The 16155-nt window shown below is 36.3% G+C and overlaps 1 protein-coding gene across 8 annotated transcripts in view; it reads right to left on the reverse strand.

Annotated features, from left to right (window-relative positions):
* Positions 1 to 16155, reverse strand: part of LOC131551817 (MAM domain-containing glycosylphosphatidylinositol anchor protein 1) — a 225058-nt gene that overhangs the window by 159300 nt on the left and 49603 nt on the right. For all 8 annotated transcript variants that reach the window (XR_009273829.1, XR_009273830.1, XM_058794969.1 and 5 more), the window contains exon 3: positions 11423 to 11562. Coding sequence is in view for 6 of the 8 variants with exons in the window: in XM_058794969.1 (XP_058650952.1) it covers positions 11423 to 11562 (140 nt within the window). In the remaining 2 variants the exon portion in view is untranslated. The remainder of the gene's footprint in view (positions 1 to 11422; positions 11563 to 16155) is intronic.

Consider the following 16155-nt stretch of genomic DNA (forward strand, 5'->3'; position numbering starts at 1 on the left):
AGATTTATATATGTAAATGACTTCTAATTCACTAACCTATGAACCACTAACACACCTGCTTTCAAATTACAGGTTTTTAGAGCCTAGTTTCAACAACTGGTCTGAATTGCAAATGCCTACACAGTTCATCAAACTGTTGCAGTTCAAAAATATGTTTGTTTTTTTTTTATAATGTGACCTCTTTGAAACAGTGTTTACTCATCCAGTAACATCAAACATTTCTGATGACCGAGTCTCTCCCTCCCGCTATTACCAATGGTACAACGAGACATCTGGTACAAGTTAAAACGTTCGTGTCTAACCCTCCTCCTTTAACTCATTCTCTCTCGTGGCCAATCAGAGGCTGTTAAACAGTGTTTCTGTGCGAAGCCGTCTGGTGTAATCTATTTAGATGCCATGCACACTGAGGTGCCAATGAGAACTGTGCTTTCTAGAACACTCCACCACTGGGGGCTTTACACAACTCACTGCACCAGCACACTGCTTTAATATTCCTTCTGCTCTATATGTGTCTAACCATACAACCTTCATCCTCATCTTCCTCTATCATCTATACTGTTTCCTGTCTGTCTCCATACAGGGCCATATGAATGACCTGAAATAAAGGCAGATGTATACAAAAATAAAAAGAAAGAAAGAAAGAAAGAAAAAAATAAGCATTCCCATGTATGCTGCCTTCATCTAAAAAAAAACAGGATGCAGAACCAAAATTCAAATTTGAATGTAAGGAAAATTCTAAAAGTCCAAAAAAGTCAAGGAGATAACTAGAAAGAACGACAGAATTATAGATAGAACGACAGAATAATGAATACAGGGCCATATGAATGATACAACGGACGGACTGACAGATAGATAGACAGGTAGATGGATAGAACGATAGACAGACAGATAGACAGGTAGATAGATAGAACGACAGACAGACAGACAGATAGAACGATAGATAGATAGATAGACAGACAGACAGACAGACAGAACGACAGATAGAACGATCGATAGATAGAACGATAGATAGAACAATAGATAGACAGACAGACAGACAGATAGAATGATCGATTGATATAACGATAGATAGATAGACCGACAGAACGATAGATAGAACGATAGAACAATAGAACGATAGATAGAAAGATAGATAGAACGATAGAACAATAGAACGATAGATAGAAAGATAGATAGAACGATAGATAGATAGAACGATAGAACGATAGATAGAACGATAGAACGATAGATAGATAGAACGATAGATAGATAGATAGATAGATAGATAGATAGATAGATAGATAGATAGATAGATAGATAGATAGATAGATAGATAGATAGATAGATAGATAGATAGACAGACAGACAGACAGACAGACAGACAGATAGAACGATAGATTGATAGAACGATAGATTGATAGAACGATAGATTGATAGAACGATAGATAGACAGACAGACAGATAGAACGATAGATAGAACGATAGATTGATAGAACGATAGATAGATAGACAGACAGACAGACAGACAGACAGAACGATAGATAGAACGATAGATTGATAGAACGATAGATAGAACGATAAGATAGATAGATAGACAGACAGACAGATAGAACGATAGATAGAACGATAGATAGATAGATAGACAGACAGACAGACAGAACGATAGATAGATAGACAGACAGACAGACAGACAGAACGATCGATAGATAGAACGATAGATAGACAGACAGACAGATAGAACGATCGATTGATAGAATGATAGATAGATAGATAGACAGACAGACAGACAGACAGATAGAACGATAGATTGATAGAACGATAGATAGACAGACAGACAGACAGATAGAACGATAGATTGATAGAACAATAGAACGATAGATAGATAGACAGACAGACAGATAGAATGATAGATAGATAGATAGATAGATAGAACGATAGATAGACAGACAGATTGATAGAACGATAGATAGATAGACAGACAGACAGACAGATAGAACGATAGATAGATAGATAGATAGATAGATCGATAGATAGAACGATAGATAGATAGAGCGATAGATAGATAGAACGATAGATAGATAGAACGATAGATAGATAGATAGATAGATAGATAGATAGATAGATAGATAGATAGATAGATAGATAGATAGATAGATAGATAGATAGATAGATAGATAGATAGATAGATAGATAGATAGATAGATAGATGGATAGAATGACAGAACAATAGATAGATAGATGCATGCAACCCTGCCTGCAATAATGTTTGCTAGATACCAAAAATAAAGTTTGCTGGATAATAAAGATATGTCTCTCCCAAACTTCTGGTTCCATCAAGAAAACTAATATTTAATTCCCAAAAAAAGTGGCCAAAAAGACAAACATCCTCAAACTCTGGAGTTGTAATCCGCGGCCTGTGTTTTCTGCTCTCTGTCTCTCTGTTGTCGTATGACCTTGTGTCTTGATCAGTATGTGGTGTGGAGTGATTTTTTTTTGCCATCTGATCTTTCTGTTTTCAGAAGTGTATTGATCCTTCTGCACTGCACTTCTCAAGGACAGAAACCAAACCCAGACGACCCCTCCTTCTACTCCCCTCATCTCAAACTTCTATAGCAATCCCCCTTTTTCTCTTTGTTCTTTTCTCTCACTCTCTCTCTGATCGGGGCCCAAGGTTGCAGTGACCAGCAGTATGAATAAATAATGTGCGGAGCGGGATCTCTTTCAGAAAAGCCATTTAGGCTGCTATTGTGTTACTAAAGGCTGTGCATTTAGCCGCCGAGGTCCATGTGACAGAAATGCTATAGGATGTGAACTGCGAGTCCTGTGAACAGCTATATCTCCAACACTACTAGACCTTCCCAATGACCTTAAACACAATCACTGCTCACTCACACTGCCCAACGGACTCGCTTACTTGCTTTCTCTTCTGCTGCAAGTGTACTGAACCATCTGTGTCTGAAACCGTATGGTGAATCTGGCCTGATTTGGACATTGTGATATATACTGTAGTATATGAGAGAGAAATCACAAATGAAATCTGTTTCTTCTAGAAAGCAATGAGATAATGGGGAGCAAATGAAGACTTTTGAAGCCTTTTGCTCCTCAGAGTATTCTGTATGTCAACAGTTTTAATTATTATTAATATATAGTAAAAACAGTAATAATGTAAAATATTTCTCTTTGAACATATTTTAAATGTAATTTATTCCTGTGATGCAAAGCTGAATTTTCAGCATCATTACTTCAGTCTTCAGTGTCACATGATCCTTCAGAAATCATTCTAATATGCTGATTTGCTGCTCAAGAAACATTTCTTATTATTATTATTATTATCAATGTTGAAAACAGCTGTGCTGCTTAATATTTTTTGTGTAAACCATGATGCATTTTTTCAGGATAGCATTTTTTTTCGTAACATTATAAATGTTTGTATTGTCACTTTGAAACAAGTTAATGCATCCTTGCTGAATAAAAAATTTAATTTCTTTACTGACCCAAACCTTTGAATGGTAGAGTATATAGTCAAGTGAAAAGAGAATGTTTATATCCTATCCGATAGTGGTATAAATGCCCTCAAAAGTACAGCTAAATGAAGAAAATCCCATATACACTCACCTACATATGCCTATGGTTCAATCTCCATCTTTACAATATAGTAAAGACTTGCGTCATCCTGAACAAGATTTCTGCCACATTTTTCAGCCTATATTAAAATCAACAACAAATGGGTTCATAGAGGACATGGACATGCGGCTGTGCTCTGAGAGCCGAACACACCATCATTTTGAAGACGGCTGACCTTTACAGCCTCTCTGTTAATCACACAGAGCAAAGAAACATGATGTGGTAGAAAAAGGCAGGGGGAGGGAGATGGCAAAGCAGTATCATGTTTTTGGACACCGCTGCAGAACGCCAATGCAGAGAGCAACTCAACACTCCCTTTGGGATGCAGCACACACATCACAACCCAATGTCCCCATCAGCCCAAATCTCTTTCCCAGCATTACCGTCATCTTCTACAGTCAATCCATCACAAATCCAGTGGTCATCTAAGGGTTAACATTGGACAAATAGAAGGTTTCTGAAATTAATCAATTAAATAAGTATAAATGAAAATAACACAGCTACTCAAATATTTGCACCATTTCGCAGAACATATATAAACATCATACTGAATATTACCATGCAGCTACTTGATTACTCATTATGAGCAAATATTAACATCTATAGCCCCATTCATACAGTAATAACAGTAAATTGCAATAAAATTACCGGAACGACTTTACCGGTAAATTCAAAAATGTGCTGTTCATACAAGCAAAAACGTTCTGTCTTTTTTCTGGTAAAGCACCATTCACACATCCATTTCAAAATACAGGTAAATTCTGTGATATCATTAACCAGAAATGACCTCTAAAAGGCTGTGACTCCCAGTGTCGCGTTTGGAAACATGGAGGGGTAAACGCAATCAGTGTTTTTTTTTTCTTTGTTTTAATTTTTGAGTGAAACATTCACATTCATGCAGCTGGTTTTGGCCCAGAGACATCGTAAGGCCTTGATCAGATAGAACGCGTTTTTTGCAGTGAGCGCCGCCTTTTTCAATTTGTTTTTTATTGGCAGAGAATGTTTTTCACGCTGTTTATGTGCCCCGGGCACCTCGCATTTAGCTTTTTTTCATTGTCCAATCGAATGAATGGAGAGGCGGGCCTTCTGTTATGGTGAAGAAAGTTTACTGTTCCTTGGATAGAAAAGGTCCTTGATTAGACTGACAGGACAGCAGATTCAATGATGGCCTAGAAACATAAACAAACTGCAGCACACTGCTCTTTTCTAAATTAATAAAAACCACAAAAAGGCAGTGCAGTGCACCTTGAGTTTTCAAATCTGAAAAACACATTCTGTCTGATCGGGGCTTCAACTGAACTACACCAAACTTCAACTGAACTGTGACGACTTCAACTGAACCACACCAAAGTCCTTTTAAAGTCGGCATGAAATCAAAATTGACTATTCTTATTTTTTGATGGAATACTGTAGTGTTTATTATAAAGAATTTATCCATGCACTTCATTATTTTTTTTTAAATTCATGTGCCCTCGTAATCTTTAATTAAAAATGTTAACCTCCCCTCCCCCTCAAAACGACTCATCTACTCTTCCGGTCACGAGTGATGGCGCAAGGGCGGAGCTAGTGATGTGAGGGGTAAACGCTGGGATAAATGACAGGGGAAAAGCTGAAGCTGATGCTTCACTTTATAGCACTGACACCAGTCATGAGGGAGTACGTTACCCTTAAACACTGAAAGGATATTAGGATATTATGACAACATCACTCTTAGGACATCGCAAACTAATTTGTTTCATGAATGTGACTTAACCTGATGGAGGATGCGCTCAGTAATTCAGGCAGTCTCTCTCTCTCGCGCGTGCGTGCGTTTAGACATGTTTTGTGCTGTTGATCGTGGTCCTCATCCCGAATAAATAAAACATTTACTCATGCTTGGGTGTCGGCAGTGAATCCAGTGGCGAGAAATCCCCCACCACTATCTGCTAACTGGCATTTCAAATCTGCCTCCATTTTGTTAGTAACACCCCAACTTCCATCGATCCAATCAATTTCCGAAGGACGAAATCAAGTCCCGCCTTCTTATTTCAGATGGCGTTTCACTCGGATATACGTCACAGTAGAGAAGAAAAGACAGTCGCAACTTCTGTTTCATGCTGACTTTAAGGCAAGTCATGTCACTCGGAGTCGGCAGCCATCTTTGAAACGCCTAGGCACAGTCCTAGGCACACGTCTCAGAACGCTGACGGTTTCTATAGCAACCGGGACTTCTAACGGCAGATGCAGTGACGCGCTGACTTTACCAATTAGCGATTGGCTCTTTTGCTCAGAAGGTGGGGCTTCATTCGATAGAGCAGCCATATTGAGCATTGCATTTTTCCTCATTCAAAACTATATGAGTGAAACGTCTTGGGTATTCAATAGTCTTTGACTACACAGCGCGGAGTAAATGCAGCCCAGAGCTGTTGTGTTTTGAATTACGTCTTACGTCTACTCCAAGGGCCAGTTGCATAAACTTAGCCACCATGTTAAGACTGTGTCTTAAGACCTAGTTTGACCAAATAGCAGTTGCCAAGGGGTAATCAGTCTTACTTTTCCAATACAAATAAGAACAATCTACCTTTTCATAAATTAATTTTAAAAGTTATGACCAGTCTTGAAGAGAAAAAAATAGGTGACTAACTATTTAAGACTAGTCTAAACAGTTTATGCAACCGGCACCTGAACTTGTACATGCTCACTCATTCTGCGTTCACACACAGCAGAATTCCGGCAATTTACTGGTAATGTTACAACTTCCCTTATGCCGGGCTCACACTACAGAATTTTTAAAATCCTAACCGATTATGAAATCTGGTTGCAGCACACACATAAGGAGAATCTTTGATTATCTTCCCTCAAATCTTAAACATGCACACTACAAAATTTGAAATTCGTGGCGCATCACACACTACAAGATATTATTAAGATTATCATTCCAGAGGGAGCGCCTCACGTGATCTCACGCAGCGGGCGATTTCACCCCAGCGCTTCTCTTTCTCCTTATCGGTTGTGATACGTATTCAACATATTATACAGACAATCGTGTTACTACAAAACTTCAAGAAGCAGTTTCCTCCGTCTCCACTATTCAATGGAGCCGTACAGCAGCTGTTTTGCGGTCGCGCATTGGCTGTTAAAGTGCTGACATAATCATATAGCCGTCATCATCCCGATTTAAATCCTAAATATCAAACATGTTTGATATGATCGGGGCGGCCCCAATTTGTGTGCTAGAGGATCGGGAGGTGCAAAGTTCTATCGGTGAACGCCTCATATTACCAGATAATCCACGCCGAACATCGGGACCGATCGAGGTGCTCGACAAAATTTTCCCTCCGATTCTCGGGAGGGGGAAATCGGGGCTAAATCGGGCAAAAAATCCTGTAGTGTGAGCCAGGCATAACTGGTAAATTGCCGGAATGAAATTACCTGTATTTTTTAAAAAGGACCCGATCACACAATCGCTTTGCGGCAATTTACCGGTAATTTACCAGTAAAGTCTGAATGAATCAAAGGGGCTTATGACACATTTTAAGTTATTAAATACACTAAATCCAGAGCTCTAGAACATTCCAGCACTGGTGCAAAGTAAAAACATGTACTACCGTTCAAAAGTCAGCAGTCAGTAAGATTTTATGTTTTTGAAAGAAGTCTCTTATGCTCACCAATTCTGCATTTATTTAAACAAATATATACACTCTAAAAAATGCTGGGTTAGATAAAAGCCAGTGCTGGGTAAATATTGGACAGAACACATGCTGGGTTGTTTTCAACCAAAAATTGGGTTAAACAATTAACCCAACCTTCTGGGCAGTAACCGAATCGCTGGGTTCGTCCGTATTTAACCCAGCATTTCTTTTATAGTGTAGTAAAATATATATAAAAAATATATTATTACAGTTTACAACAACTGTATTCTATTCTAATAAATTTAAATGTAATTTTCAGTATCATTACTCCAGTCTTCAATGACACTTGATCCTTCAGAAATCATTCTAATATTCTGATTTGCAGCTCAAGAAACATTTCTTCTTATTATTAATTTTGAAAACAGTTGTTCTGCTTAATATTTTTGTGGAAACCAAAAGAGCATTTATTTGAAATCTGGTAACATTATAAATGTCTTTGATTTTGATCAATTTAATGGATACTTGCGGAATAAATGTTTTTTCTTTTTTTTTCAAATGTGGTGCTACTTTTTTTTGTTTACAAGACTGGCTAAACATGCTATTTTATATCATCATACTCGTTTTTATTCAGTTCCTATGTTTAAAATAAGTTCATAGTGGTCATAGGCGCTCATTAGGTGTAAATTTTGCCATTACTGAAATGATACCATACACCACCGAGCATTACACAAATGTGCCAAACTGACAATCGATTGTCTGTCTTTCTACAAACAATTATTTTACACATAAAGGACAAAATACACCCAATACACATTTCAATGCATGTGCCCTGAAGACAAACAAAATCCAGGCAAAAATATCTAGATTCTCACAAGCACACTATCTAGTGACCCATGAAGCCCCGGCACCGCAGGCAATAACGTCCTACAGAATATGCAGTAATATCCTCATTAGTTTATGTTCAGACACTGTGACTATATTCACACTCTATATTACACTGCTATATTCAGCCTGTTGTCATCGTAATGTCCTGACATTTTTAATGGAAATCGTGGATCATGTCATCGAATAGCAACTTCTTTATTCAGTGCACTCGTTCTCAGGACCGCAGGAAGGAAAACTGATGGAATTTAGATCAGATCGGTGTTCTGCTGATGCAACCTGGAGCACTAATATATGTAGACAGGTCTTTGGGAGGATGTGTGTGTGTGAATGAGGGTCTTTAATAAGTGATCTGATGGCAGTGGACAGAGCGCCTGTGGGAGCCACGCTCTTCACACCTCCTACTGTTATCAGCTCACCCTTACCTTATATAACACACACTCACACGCCAACACAAGACTCAAAAAAACCTAAAGTCCACTGACAGACCCTCTCTCCTTCAGTGTCTGCAGTCATCTGTTATCAGATACGTGACACGCATACGCACAAAAACTGTACGGTTCATATAGAGGTACAGTGATTCCACTGGCTATGTGTCAGAGCTGACCTCTCATTTAATAGATTTTTTTATGATTTAATTATGTGCAATTTGATAAAAAAGAATACATAATTTATTTATTTAAATTGCATTATTTGAATTTATATAATTTATAATAATATATCATTTATAAATTATATAATTTAAATATAATGTAAGTGTGTATTTATTATAACTGTAATTTGATAAAAAGAATACACTAAATTGTATATAAAACATATGTATTCTCATTTTATAATTCATACAATTAAATTTTATATACATGTGACCCTGGACCACAAAACCAGTCTTAAGTGTCCATTTTTTGAAATTGAGATTTATACATCATCTGAAAGCTGAAATAAATAAGCTTTCCATTGATGTATGGTTTGTTAGGATCGGACAATATTTGGCCGAGATACAACTATTTGAAAATCTGGAATCTGAGGGTGCAAAAAAATCTAGATATAGAGAAAATCGCCGTTAAAGTTGTCCAAATTAAGTTCTTAGCATTGCATATTACTAATCAAAAATGACGTTTTCATATATTTACAGTAGTAAATTTACAAAATATCTTCATGGAACATGATCTTTACTTAATATTAGGGCTGGGCGATGTGGCCTAAAAAAAAAAATCCCCGATTTTTTCACAAAAAATCCGATTTACGATTTAAATAGATTAAAATCAATCTGCAGATGACAAAGAAATTGTTCAAAACAAGTTTTAACTTTATTTTGTTTTGATTTTCCCTTCTGGGATTTGATCTGGATTTCCCCCTTGGGGTTAAAGTGCAATCAGAAACAACAAGCCAAAGAGACAAGATGGCAGGCCCTGCCATTGTAAACAGTGAAAATGTAACATAACATAACATATAACATAAAACATAAAATTATGTGACCCTTTTTGATAAGTTTTCTTTAAACACAAGTTTAACATCTTGCTATTCAGTAGATAGGAGGTAGTTCTGATAAAGGATGGACGATGACATCGTGGGGGTTAGGGGGTGTGCCCAAAGCATGAATCCGTATTCAGAAAGGCACGGAAAACGAATAACGATTGCTAACGGTTGCCTGTTACAGTTACATTACAGTACATAAAATGTCACTTACCACATAAACAGAGTAAGGAGAGAAGAAATATACATTTTCCTCCCTTGTATTTATTCTCCGCAGTGAGTCAATGTCATGGACGTAAGGGTAGAGCAAGTTTAAATATCTTTCTAGTCTATATCCATCTTGTAATCCCGCTGTTTTGGGTATTTAAAAAAAAATTATTATTATTTGTAATAGAGCAGACACTGACTGTTGTTCATGTATTTAAGACCTCATTTGACGAGACAGCAGACGCTGAAAACACTGCGCGCTTCAGTATGTGTGTAGCAAACGAAACTGCGCGTCTGTGCATTCATTCATAAGGAGACACGCAGGATTCTGTTTTTATAACTAGATTCCGTGATTCCGTCCGCGTTTTCCGCATCGCGGAAATCATAAGCTCTGATCGCACCGCGACGCTCACGACCGGTGTAGACACGGTGTGAGTTTTTTTATGGGTTATGTTATAGCCCTGCTTGTTTTTTTTTATGTTTTTATGAAATCTCTGTATTGCTCATATAATCGTATTATTCACTGCCATGCGAGCCACAAATTAAAGCTTGGCGAGCCGCATGAGTCTCGTGAGCCGCGCAACACTGCTTTAAGGGATCCGCATTCCGCAGTACACGTCATCTTTCCGAACACGTTGGGATGCGGCGGATTGCGGGAGGATCACAAAACCCTAACTAAACTCTAATATGGCAAACGCGCGTCAGGAGGGCTGAGCCCTTTCGGGACTACGGGAGCGTCGGCGGATGTTAAAGAGAAAACCGATTTTCATTCAAACAAATCGACGTGAACTACACATTCGAGTTAATCGATAAAATCGATTTATCGCCCAGCCCTACTTAATATCCTAATGATTTTTGGCATAAAAGAAAAATCAATAATTTTGACCCATACAGTGTATTTTTGGCTATTGCTACAAATATACCCCAGCGACTTAAGACTGGTTTTGTGGTCCAGGGTCACATATTTGTGTGTGTGTGTGTGTGTATAAAAGTTTATAAAAAAATAATGCAATTAAAATAAATATTATTTATTATAAATAAATAATACATAATTTATATAATTTAATTGTAATATTTTTAAAATGAAAAACAATAAATAATATAATAAATAAAAGATAAATAATAAATTATTTAATTTATTGTCTGCTGAAGCAAACATATATTGTTTGTTTTTAACTTTTTACCTCAGTGAAAGATTTACCATTAGAGGTTAATCTAGAATGCCATGTTATCTCTCCATGTGTCCATGTCAAAAAATATGATGAATGTTCTGCACATTAAGCTACCAAAACAAAAATATGAAAAACAAAATCATGCTGTGTCTTTGTGTGCTCTTTTTTTCTTTCTTTCTTGTTTTTGACAGGTGCATTTTTAGAGAGATGTACATCTCATACATTACTCATACATGCTACAAGTGACATACAGACCTGTGCTGTGGGCTAAAATACACTGTCATAAGGATGAAAGTATTTGCTTAAAATAAATATAATATCAAATAAAGTTCCACAGCTTATTAAAATATTTCTGTCCATTAAATCCACTCGCTGTTGGAAGGTGTGGCAAAAAGTTCAATTCGGGCCCCATATGCATGTCTTTCTGCCCAGCAGTGAGTGCAGTATATGACGTGAATGTGTGTTTGTGTTCACCTGAGGCCGCGGGTGTCCTTTGACCAGACACTGCAGAACTAACGTGTCCCCCTCTCTGATGGTGTAGATCCTTTCACTGATGTTGTCCTCCTTCACCACACACGTCTGCCCAGAATGCACAATCTGAGCATTCGCAGGAGCTGAAGGACAGAGAGAAAATGAGAGTATTACATTACATTTTCACTTCTTTCTTTAGCAGTGTTTTTTTTTCTTTTTCTTTTTTTTTTTTAATGCTGTGTAGGAGATCAACTATCTAAAGCTAGCGAGGCTACAATTCAACCTAATTTTTTTTTTTTCAGCGAGTGGATGATAAATTTGTACTCTCATGCACACAGTGCCCTCAAAAAGTATTTGGATACTTAAGACACAATTAAAAATGTCTGGATATCACAGCTTTAGATAACAAAATATCAAGCCAAATAAAAATCTGCAAGCACATTTTTCTACCATTTTCTAGTATTCAGTAAATTATCTGTCTAAACACTGTTTATTGCTCAAATACATTGAATAAATATACATATAAACATAAAACATTATTATTATTATTATCATCATTATTATTATCATTAGTATAAAAATCAAATCATTTCACTATTTGTTTTAGCATTTTCTAGTATTCAGTAAATGATCTGTCTAAATACTATTTAATATTCAAAGACACCAAACAAATATACATTTAAAATATCAGTTTAAATATTATAATTTCTTCTTTTATTTTACTAAACAATGCATAATTTATAAATGTTACTGACCTAATATTAACTGCATATTATGTACATTATATATATTACAAGTGACATTGACATTTCAGGAATAAATAAATGAATGAATGAATTACTACTGGACTGGCACTAATTGTTATTTAAACCCACTATAAAATGGGTTCATAAGTGAAATACAAGTACAAAGTACAGTACATTGAGCACTGAAATGAGCCGTTACTGTTCAGACTGCAAGAACATGTAATGGTTCTGACATCAATACATATTATAAATGGACTTCTCGGGAAAAAAAATTTACTTTCTATCAGATATGAACATCTTGTATGTTTAAAAGCATGCCGAAATGAACAGAACAATACGAGAAACGGAAATTTCAAATGACATCCTCCATACTCAGATATGCACTCAAGAACATCTTTGCTAACAGAGCTTCACTTCAAGCTCTAAGCAGAATTCAAACTCAAGACCCTCGGGAATACAAACCAGCATCACGGGCAGCCGAGCCCGGCGGTCACTGCCCGGTGAGCGCTTTGATTATGAAGAGGAAGGCATGTACCGCGACAGCCTACACACTGTAAACGATGAATCCGCGTCGCTTATTAGCATTTGAAAGGGAGTCTGGAACAGAAAGAGCTGCGAGGCAATGCAGGACGTGTTTAGAAATGTGTGGAAAGCACCAAACCTTTTATTTGTGAGTGTAATGGTGTGGTCAGGGCTGAGCGGGCATTAGAGGTCAGTCAACACGCGGAAATTAATGATGCTCATTAGTGGTACAATGAGGCCTGCGCTCATGCTAACAACCAGGGGAAGAGAATGGATCTCAAACACTTAAAAGAAAACCTCTTAACTCAGCAATTCTTTGCATGACATTTCTCAAAGATAACCCTTATTTTGGGTGTCCACTCTCATAGACAATATAAGGATATCAAGGAATTTAAAAAACGGTTTTGTAGGCTTAGAAAAGGCGTGGAAATTTAGTTAATGAATGTTCATCTTTATGCTCTGCTGCAATACATTTCATTGGAGAGTAAAACTTTTTCAAAACCCACAGTGATGAACAATCTGTGAGCAAATCATTCTTTTAGGTATCATTCAATCCAGTTCAAAAATTGCTCTAAATGATGAACCATTGTTGTTATTATTAACTAAAATTACTTCAAAATCTGAAATATAGATATATAAATATTAGTTTAAAACATGAAAATTTGAAATTTTGCCTTGGCAACCATGAAATAAGTTTAAGTACTAATATTACTAAAACTGAAATAAAAATAAATTAACGCTAAATAGAAATATTAAAAAGATAAAAAATTACAAAAGCACAAAATTATAACTTTAAAATTAAAATAAAAGCTAGGCCTAATTCAAAATATTAATCCCACCGGTCACAATAAAAAGCTCTAAAAACCTTACTGACTGATGTTTTAGTGCACTTCCTGCAAATATGGAAAAAAATAAAGGCTCTCAATTAAATATGTGCAGTTTCACATGATTAGTGCAAATTGTCACATGACCAGAGGAGTTTGTTTCCTGTTTGCACCTTGAGCAGATGATAACTGCATCAAAGCTCCAAAACGAAAGGCTAGTACAGTATGTTAACACTAAGATATGACAAAGATTTTTGGTACACATTATCTTTAAGGTGTCTAGTATTAATATATGAATTCACATATATTCAGTTTTGTTGAGTGTGGTCACAGAGTGAGTAAACATGTCGATGGTCACAATAGTGACCGGTGGGATAACAGTGAACTTAGGTTTACAATATAATCCAATGGCAGTTGCTAGTGAAAATGGCACTAAAATGTTGCAATGACAAAATATTGCACTAAATTAAAAATTCAAATGTTACAAAAATTGATGTTGTAATACTGATAGCACTAATATAAAAACTTAATGTTGCATTTTACAAAAAAGTAACATTTTTGAAATGTGTTGATGGTTGTATTTTTTTGTCTTCCTGTCAATGTTGTATAAATGCGTTTAAACCTCCCACTGTAGTTCCGACGAAAGCAGAGGGACCCGCCCATAGACCCTCCCCTCAATGGAATCAGGGCTGAAGTGGTCGAAAGTGGACAAAAGACGCCAGGTGTGAACGGTAATGTGTCTCCTTTGTCAACTTGTGATTGGATCGACGAAAACGCATGTTAATACCAGGTGTAAACAGGGTCATAGATTGTGAGGACTGCCTAAATATTACTTCTGTGTAGCATAAAACTTGTTTACAAACCAATTTAAAATTGGACTGAATGATGCATTAGTGAATGGAAATCGAATGATGAATCTTTGTTATTGACTAAAACTAAACTAAATCTATTTAAAAAGCTGAAATAAAGCTGAAATCAAATGTAAACATTAGAATAAAAACTTAAGCTTACATATAAAATATTACATTTTTGCATTGGCATCTAACTGAAATATGTTTAAGTTAAATTATTAAAGCACATAAAATTACAAAAATTAAAACTAAAATAATTCAAATCAAAAGGTAATTCAAAATAATAATTTAAAATATATAATTGTATGTAAATAATACTAAAATACTGTTTTCAACTATAATATCATACAGATACAAATTTTGGGTCTTGTGATGCTGCCTTAGAATTTAGCAATAATTATGCTTGAAAACGTAATGGAAATTCATCAGTCGAAATAAATATATAATCTTAAACCAAAAATAACCCACCATCACCCTGTTTCAAAATAACGAGAGAATGTGTATCTGTATGGATGCGAGTAAGAGAAAATAACAGCGTGGTCAATAGAGAGCCAATGAATTTCTCCATGATGTGATTATTATTGATCGGTTAAGTGTGAGGTGTGTTTGTGTGCGTGAGGTCCTTACGTTAACAGCTGCGGGTGCACCACATAATGTGTGGATGACTGGACCTCACAAAGCACTTGCCCTCTCAGCAGGTGTGCGTGTGGTAGTGTGTGTGTCTAAGCCCCAGATTGCTGGCCACTCTCCTCCTCAGCGGGAGAGAACGCCCAGCGTCAGGGATGAGCTCTCTTTAACTCTGCAGCCGGGTCAACATCTATCACTGTCACACTGACCCAGTGCATCATGGGATGAAGACAATCCACATCTTCACATCAGTATTCGGCAGCGGTCGCTCAGCAACAGGATTCGCTCTGGGTCAGATGCTGAGGAAATAAATATCACGGAGAACCGGAGCAACCTCAGAGTAGTCTGGATGAGTTCTAGTCCGACCAACAACACTATCTACAGTATTTACAGTATAAACTACAGTATATACCAGATAGAACAATAGAACAACAGAACAATAGAATGATACAACGATAGATAGGACGATAGAATGATAGAACGATAGAATGATAGAACGATAGAACGATAGAACGATAGAACGATAGAACGATAGAACGATAGAACGATAGATAGATAGAACAATAAAACGATATATTGATTGATTGATTGATTGAAGGACAGATAGAACGATAGAACAATAGATTGAATGACAGAACGGCAGATAGAACGATAGATAAAATGACAGAATGATAGAACGATAGATAGAACGATAGAACAATAGAATGATAGATAGAATGATAGAACGACAAATAGAACAAGATAGAATAACAGATAGATAGATAGATAGATAGATAGATAGATAGATAGATAGATAGATCAATAAAACGATTGATTGATTGATTGATTGATTGATTGATTGATTGATTGATTGATTGATTGATTGATTGATTGATTGATTGATTGATTGATAGAACGATTGATTGAATGACAGAATGGCAGATAGAATGATAGATAAAACGACAGAATGATAGAATGATAGAACGATAGAACAATAGAATGATATATAGAATGATAGAACGACAAATAGAACAAGATAGAATGACAGAATGACAGATAGATATATAGATAGATAGATAGAATGATAGAACAATAGATAGAATGACAGAACGACAGAAAACAATAGATAGAATGATAGAACAACAGATAGAATGATAGAACGACAGAATGATAGAACGACAGATAGA

This window comes from Onychostoma macrolepis, chromosome 13 (assembly GCF_012432095.1).
Source record: "Onychostoma macrolepis isolate SWU-2019 chromosome 13, ASM1243209v1, whole genome shotgun sequence".
NCBI lineage: Eukaryota > Metazoa > Chordata > Actinopteri > Cypriniformes > Cyprinidae > Onychostoma > Onychostoma macrolepis.